Raw genomic sequence first — 8,163 nt, 5'->3', positions numbered from 1 at the left:
ACTTGACGTCTCTGTTAACTGGGAACGCCGCTGATCTCATCCGTGGATTAAATTTGAATGAGGGCTGCTATAACGAGGCAATTGAACTTCTCAAGAAGGAATATGGACCATCCACACGCATAGCTGATGAGCACATAAAGAAGCTGACAAATATGGTCCCAGCCACGGATCCTGCAGATATTTCGAAACTGCAGCAATTATATAATGAAATTCAATCACGGGCACGAAGCCTTCAGGTTTTGGGCATATCAACCGATGCCTACAGCGCACTACTTAGACCCATCATTTTAAGCAAGCTGCCCCAAGATATGGTCGTTGAACATCAGGAACGACAAGAATTTAATGACAGTAGTCGCGGCGCAGATGTGGCCAGTGGCAGTGCGGTACACCTTTACAGCCAGGACTTCCAGGACCTGATGGACTACTTGCGAGTAAAAATAGTGTCCAAGGAACGTGCATTAGGGTATACCGGTGAGGAGAAGCACGAAGGGAAACCGAATATTCGTAAGGTCAAAACCACCGATATACCAACGGCTTCTGCTCTTTTAAACGCAAACAATTCACGGACACCAAATAAGGCAAATGATGAATCGTGTTTATTTTGCAAATCAGATCAACATCGGACGGTCACTTGCGACAGCGATATCCCACTACAGGAGAAGGAGCGGCTATTAATTGAAGCAAGATGCTGTTTAAAATGTACGAGACGAAATCACCTTGCTAGTCGCTGTCAGTCGTACATCAGGTGTCGCATTTGCAGCCGAAGACACGCTACGAGCCTGTGTGACCCAGACTACATACGCAATAGGAGTACCCAGCAAGTACAAGTCAACACCGTTCCGGTCGACCCCTCGGGATAGGTGGTTTTAGCAGCCTCCGCAGTTCCCTCTAAACAGTCAAGCAAGATATTTCTAGGCACAACAATGGCATGCGCGAAGGGACCTGAAAACACATGCTGGGTACGCGTTCTGTTTGACAGCGGTAGCCAACGCAGTTTCATCACCGAAGAGCTCGCGAAGCAATTAGGATGCCCCTCCCACGGAGTCGAAAAAATCAGCATAGGGTCGTTCGGTGGAGCAACAGTCACCAAGGCATTGAGCAAAACTTCGGTCAAGCTGCAAATTACACAGGGCACTGCCGTAGAAATTGACCTGCTGCAAACGCAGCAAATATGCGCCAACGTACTTCCTGCCATCGATCAAGAGCATCTCAAGGTCACTTTCCTACTTGAGGAAGCATCGAATGTCACCACGGCAGATCAAGAACTTCCTATCTCCATTCTCATTGGGACCGATTGGTACTGGACACTCGTGCAAGATGACATCAGGAGAATTAATTATAATCTAGTGTGTGCCCCCACCGAATTAGGATGGTTTGTGCATGGCGTCGTAAACGACACGATGAATTCTCAAGCCCAGGAGCAAGCTGCAATCCTCTGTGTTCGGCAAGGCCTGCAACGTCAATTCATTAACAACATTTGGGGTCCAGAGGACGAAGCTGATTTCGACGACACAACCGCAGGTGAGGTATTGAACAGGTTTAATAGTACCGTCAGGAACGTCAACGGAAGGTACGAAGTACGGCTACCTTGGAAAGACGACATAGACCTTGGAACAAATGAACGAAACGCACGGAAACGACTTAAAGGTTTGACGAACCGTTTACTTCGTACGCCCGACCTGCTCAAGACGTATGATGATGCTATCCGCAAATATCTAATTGACGGCGTCGCAGAAAAGGTGCCAGAGAACGAATACAATCACGATCAAGTTGATAGACCACTGTACTCCTTACCTCACCACGCGGTCATTCGCACGGACCGCATTACAACGAAATGTCGTATCGTGTTTGACGCTTCCGCTCATGAAACTCAAGAAATCAGCTTGAACGAATCTTCACATCGGACCCAATATGAACCCGAATGTAAGCGTTCTCCTACTGAGATTTAGACTACATGTTGTTGCTTTTACTGCCGACATAGAAAAGGCATTCCTCCAAATACTCATCCACAAAAGAGACCGAGGTGCCCTGCGATTCCTCTGGTATCAAGCTATGCCCACAGGAGTGGACGATAAGTTGGAAATATGGCGAATGACGAGAGTCACGTTCGGGACTGGTCCTAGCACATTCCTGTTTGCGGCGACATTGAAGAAACTGCTGAGAGAGTCCGAAGTAGAATATCCGAAAACAACAAGACTCTTGAACGATCGTACGTATGTCGATGATTTTATATCTGGTGCTGACTGCGGGGAAGCCGCTATCAACATGTACAACGAGGTAAAGAATATAATGCAGAAGGGAAGCATGAACATGCGGAAATGAGCCTCCAACTCAGCACGGCTGAACGCGTAGTACGTGCAGGACCCGGAGGAAGTCTCACCCTTCGCTGGAGATTCCCGCGTGATATAGGTTCTGGGAATGAAGTGGGATACGGAACAGGACTCCCTCTTTTACAATGCTACCAACCTTCTTCAAGGTGGAAGGCCTGCTGTATGGACGAAGAGGAAGGTGTTGCAGACGGCTCAAAGCATATACGACCAGCTAGGTTTGATGTCACCGTATACGATCGCTGCAAGGATCTACATGCAAAAAATGTGGCAACAAAGTCTCACTTAGGATCAACCTATTCCGGTGGACCTACAGGAGAGTTGGGAAAGGTGGTGTGAAGACTTACAGTACCTTACCGAGATCAAGATCAACAGGTACTACGGCATGTGGACGAAGAATGTATCGTTGCATGTTTTCTGGGACGCAAGTTGGAACGCGTATGGCGCCGTTGCGTACCTGGTTATTAAAACATCGGACTCTTCTTCAAACGGATCGGACGCTTCTTCAAACATAGTGCTGGCAAAGGCCAGGGTAGCACCAGTCAAGAAGCAGGCGCTTCCGAGGTTCCCACAAAATTGGCGCCCAACGTTGGTGTTTTCGACCCGTCGTACCGTTTTCCCCGGAGGGCACGGCATAGTTGCAGTTAGTGTGCATTTTTGTTTATTTTTTTCGTTCTGCCGCCGTCTGCGTTGCAGCGCAGTTCCTTCGACCGGAGATGCCTCCCAGGAAGAAACACGACCCAGACAGTGACGAGGACGAGCCTGCGCCAGTGGCTGAGGACTTGCTTCGACAGATGGCATCCCTCTGTACGTTACTGACGCAGCAGCTTGGTAGCAGCACGCCCGCCGCCCAGCCGTCCCCGGACACGCAGCTGCGCCTGAACTTGCCGGTACCGACATTTTCGGGCTACAGCGATTCCAAGTCGGCTGAAGATTTCCTCGCCGACTTGAGTGCTTACCAAATTGCCGTTGGAGCCACCGACGACGTCATTCTGCGTCGAGTACTTCCCGCAGCGCTGGTAAGCTCAGCTGCTTTGTGGCGTAGGTCCCAGCCCCCATTTCTCTCGATGAGCGTATTCAAGCAGCAGTTTCGGGACGAGTTCCTCCCCCCAGACTACGCGATGCGTATGCGCGAAGAGCTTGCAGCCCGAACGCAGCATAGTGATGAGAGCCTTTTGGAATACATCCGGGCGATTCAGGAACTGTATCGGAGAGCGGACCCTCTCGTAGATGAAGAAGAGAAGGTGGCACGCGTTATCCGACAGTGCCACCCTCGGTTCAAGCCATATTTACGAGGTCGAAGTTTTACTTCCCTGTCGGAGTTAGCTACAGAAGCGCGCAGCATTCAGGCCGACTTGCTAGCTGAGCTGCGTTACCGCCCACCTCCTAGACCGGAGGAGACTCTTGAGCCTAGTTGTGCATGGGGCGCATCGGTACAGGCAACGGAGCTGCATCCCCGTTGGCCTGCAGGACCGAATAGCGGAGCGTCGGCAGGTCCTTCACACCGCTCACTCGATCCTTTTGCGCACGAGCAAAGGAACCGAGCGAGGCTTGTTGAGGAGACTTCGAGGAGCGCAGGACAGACCGGTAGCGAACGTCGCCGAACGTCAGGATACCGGCGTAACGACAGGATTGAGGGATCAACCCCACCGCGCTCTAATGGACTAAACGTTGGGAGACCACGTTGTTACGGTTGCGGGCAACACGGACACATCCGTCGGGACTGCCCACATCGTACTTCGGCCACCCCCGAAAGAACCCCCCAGGGAAACTCGGAACGCCGGCGGCGGTAACCGCAGATTACGAATTCCCGTCGTCGGCCGGAGCGAACATTGATCAGAGGCAAGTTACTTCTAACCGTGCTATCTTTTCTGATAATACAGTGGCCTTGGTCCCGCTTGCGTGCCGATTGCAAGATGACATCTGCAACATTGGACCTTTCATCGTGGTGCGCGTTTTGGGCAAAGACGTTGCAGGTTTGGTGGACACCGGAGCAGCGGTTTCCCTGATCGGCGACACCATCCACGACTGGTGCCGGGAGCGGAACATCTCGGTACGGACGACCAGGACTCGCCTAAGGCTCGCCTCTGATGCGGTTGTACCTGCCGGTGGCGCGGTACGCCTTACCTTGACTGTCGATGGACATCGGGTCAGACAACGCTTTGTTTACCTTCCTGGACTGGCAGGAGCAATGATCCTGGGACGCGACTTTATTATCCGGATGGGACTTGTCCTGGACTTGCATCGCGGAGGCTACCAGCATGCATGCAGCAGTACCTTCTACCCATTCCTGGAGTGGACAACCCCTGGAGCGGACCAACGCCGGACTGGTGAGGGAACCCAGGACGACTGCTCAAAGCGAAACCGGGAACCGACTGGCAACAGCGATGAAACTAAGCAGCAAGCCGCTCGAGTACTTCGCGGCGCTGGACAATCACTGCCCGTTGAAGAGCATCACGGAGCGGGATACCAAACGCCTGTAGTTGCAACTGCTGCCTTGCATGAGGGTCTGCAAGGGTTCTCTGGAACCTCAGAGCAACGAGAAATGCTGGAGCAAGCATTGCTACCCTTTTCCCGGATGTTTACGGAAAAACCAGGTTTGACCGAAGTCTTGGAACACGGCATAGACACCGGCGACGCAAGGCCTTGGAGATGCAACCCGCGGCCGCTTAGCGTCCACAAGCGCAAGTTGCTCGATGCTGCGCTGAACGAAATGATCGAGACGGGTGCTGTGAGACCCTCGCGCAGCCCGTGGGCCTTTCCGGTGGTACTCGCTCCGAAGAAAGATGGAACCGCAAGGTTATGCGTGGACTACCGCCGGTTGAACGAGGTGACGGTGAGAGATTCGTATCCATTTCCCTCTATAGACTCGATCATGTACACGTTGGGATCAGCCCGCGTGTTTACAATCTTGGACTGCAGTCGAGGATTCCTGCAGATACCGATAGCACCTAATGATGTCGAAAAGACAGCCTTTACCTGTCATAGGGGACTGTTTGAGTTCGTCCGGCTTCCCTTCGGACTGTCCAATTCCCCGGCTAGTTTTCAGCGTATGATGGACGTGGTGCTCGGCGATGCGAAGTACAACTTCGCTATGGCTTATATGGATGACGTAGTAATTTTTTCACGTTCATTCCAGGAACACCTTTCACACCTGAAAGTCGTGTTGGGACGTATGCAAGCTGCTGGGTTGACTGTCAATCCTCGAAAAATGCAGTTGGCGACTAACCGCATCGACCTGCTAGGGTTTACAGTGGAGTCCGGCACGGTCAGGCCGAACGAGGACAAGCTGAAGGCTATCCTAGACTACCCTCGCCCGCAGGACGTAAAGAGCTTGCAGCGCTTCCTTGGTATGATTGGATTTTATAGACAATTCATACCGCGGTGTTCGGACATGACGCAGCCACTAACCTGGCTACTGCGGAAAGGTGCGCGCTGGTCATGGGGAGAAGCACAGGAGAATGCATTCTCCGCCCTGACGGAAGCGATAGCGCAGATCACCTGTCTGTATCTCCCAGATCTTAATCGCCCATTTGTAATGCAGACAGACGCGAGCGATTATGGACTGGGCGCAGTGTTGTTACAACAGCACGAAGGTGAACTTCGGCCGGTGGCATTTGCAAGCCGCACGCTGACATCACCTGAACGAAATTACACCGTGACAGAGAAAGAGTGCCTGGCTATCATGTTCGCACTGAATAAGTTTGACATGTACCTGGATGGTGCGAAATTTGCAATCCAGACTGACCATCAGGCACTCGCCTGGCTGAGTAGATTGAAAAATCCCGCCGGAAGACTTTCACGTTGGAGTCTGACGTTGCAACGGTACGACTTCTCGATCGAATATCGGAGGGGGACCTCTAACAAAGTGGCAGATGCGCTGTCTCGAGCACCTCTGCCCCTGGAGGACGTCGTTACCACGCAGGAGCTCGTAGCCGCGGTTGGACAAGCCGGAACGGACAGAGAGCAGGCGTGGGGACACATAGTGAGCCGGAAGGACATCGTGGAAGCCCAGAGGACGGACGGACTCTGTCAGCGTGTAGTAAGGTGGCTGGAGACAACGGGCTCAGCGGACGCCGGAGACGCTGAAGAGAGGTTCGACTCCTATCAGCTGAGCGAGGATGGTCTTCTGGTGAGGTATATCCCCCAGGCGGACGACGAGGAGATCGGCGGCAACCCTTTCAGGATCGTAGTACCACGAAAGCTACGTAAGTTATTCCTCAGATATTTCCATGACTCTGCTTTGGCAGGTCACGGTAGCGGCAGCAAGACTTATTCTAAGTTATGTCGTATCGCGACGTGGCCAGGCATGAGACAGGATGTTTTGCGGTTTACTCGCAGCTGTCCAGTGTGTCAGAAGTCGAAACCTAGGGGCGGACAGCCGCCAGGATTGCTGCAACCGATTGTCAGTCAAGGGCCTTGGCAGATAGTCGCATGTGACGTAATGGGGCCATACCCCAGAAGTCCCCGTGGTAACCAATACCTGTTAGTCATTACAGATCACTTCACGAAGTGGGTTGAGCTCTATCCCCTGCGGAAATTGGTGTCAGCTCGGATCTGGGATCGACTGCTGGATGTCTTTTCGCGGTTTGGATTCCCGGACCAGCTTATCACGGATAACGCCTCGTACTTTACAAGTAAGGTGTTCGTCGACACATGCTCGGCATTGAGTATCCGACACAAGAAGACGTCCCCCTATCACCCCCAGGCAAACATAACTGAGCGGGTCAATAGGAATATCAAAATGATGATGGTAACACTTACCAGCAGGCATAAGGATTGGGACGCGCGTCTAACGGAGATTGGCTTCGCCACTAGTACGACGGAAAATAGGTCTACTGGGTTCACCCCTGCCTATTTGAATTTTGGACGAGAAATAGTATTTCCACTCGAAAACACGCTACGAACACTGAGGGAACAACCCCGTCGCCCGTATGCACGATATGCGGAAGACATTCGCAACCGTCTCTCAACTGCAGTTCGTTGTGCACGTGAGAATCTTGAGGTCGCAAGACTGGAGCAAGCATCCCAGTACAACAAGGGTCGACGCCAGGTAACATACCGCGTAGGAGACTTAGTCCTGAGGCGGACGCATCCACTTAGCGACGCGGCGAAGGGCTTCGCAGCTTCTCTCGCGGACCGATGGGACGGGCCTTACCGGGTAAGTGCGCAACTTACAACCGTAACTTATAGACTTGAACGTTGCAGTACAAGCGAGGAGTCCGGCCCAGTTCACATCACAGACCTCAAGGAGTTCATCGATCGCATCTTGGAGCAAGATGAAGGGCAAGAGGACTCCGGCACAAGTTCGTCGCAATCCCAACCCTTCCACGGCCCCATCGACACGGAGTCGCAGCCCGCTGAAGATGGGACAGTTCAGGGCGGGTTACCGGGGTCTCCTCGTTATAACCTCCGCCCTCGTGGACCTCCAAGGTGATGTTTTTTCATTTTTTTTCCTCCCTGCAGATGCCACGACCACCTGCAGCGAGAAGCCGTTCTCGACCCCAACAACGGCACCGACCTCAGCAATTCCCTGGGAACTCTCCTGCTCGGAGGCCTTCCCCGTCACCCCGATCCCCAAACAGATCAAACAGACACCCCACCGAGCCTCCAGCGGTGTACACGGAACAAGAAAGAAGCGCCCTCTGCCCCATCTGCCGTGTTCCACTGATCCACCCTCCGACCCATAATGCGGGAGCCCTTCACCTGCATCGTATCCAACAAGCCGCACAGCCGAGGGCAGCAGCTAACAACGTGGCCTCCGCTCCTACACGTCGGGACATAATCGCTGCAGTGAACCTACTTCGGCAGCTGGCCCCCCAAGTTCTGGCTCGGC

The 8,163-nt window shown here is 53.0% G+C and overlaps 1 protein-coding gene across 1 annotated transcript; it reads left to right on the top strand.

The window, feature by feature from the left end:
* The first annotated feature begins 923 nt into the window (after nt 1–923).
* On the top strand, nt 924–1,949 carry LOC135376085 (uncharacterized). The gene has a single exon (XM_064608663.1). It carries the CDS (start codon nt 924–926, stop codon nt 1,947–1,949), a length of 1,026 nt encoding a protein of 341 aa, XP_064464733.1.
* The last annotated feature ends 6,214 nt before the right edge of the window (nt 1,950–8,163 follow it).

This window comes from Ornithodoros turicata, unplaced genomic scaffold, assembly GCF_037126465.1.
Source record: "Ornithodoros turicata isolate Travis unplaced genomic scaffold, ASM3712646v1 ctg00001028.1, whole genome shotgun sequence".
Lineage (NCBI taxonomy): Eukaryota > Metazoa > Arthropoda > Arachnida > Ixodida > Argasidae > Ornithodoros > Ornithodoros turicata.
This window is presented reverse-complemented; position numbering and strand designations above follow the sequence as displayed.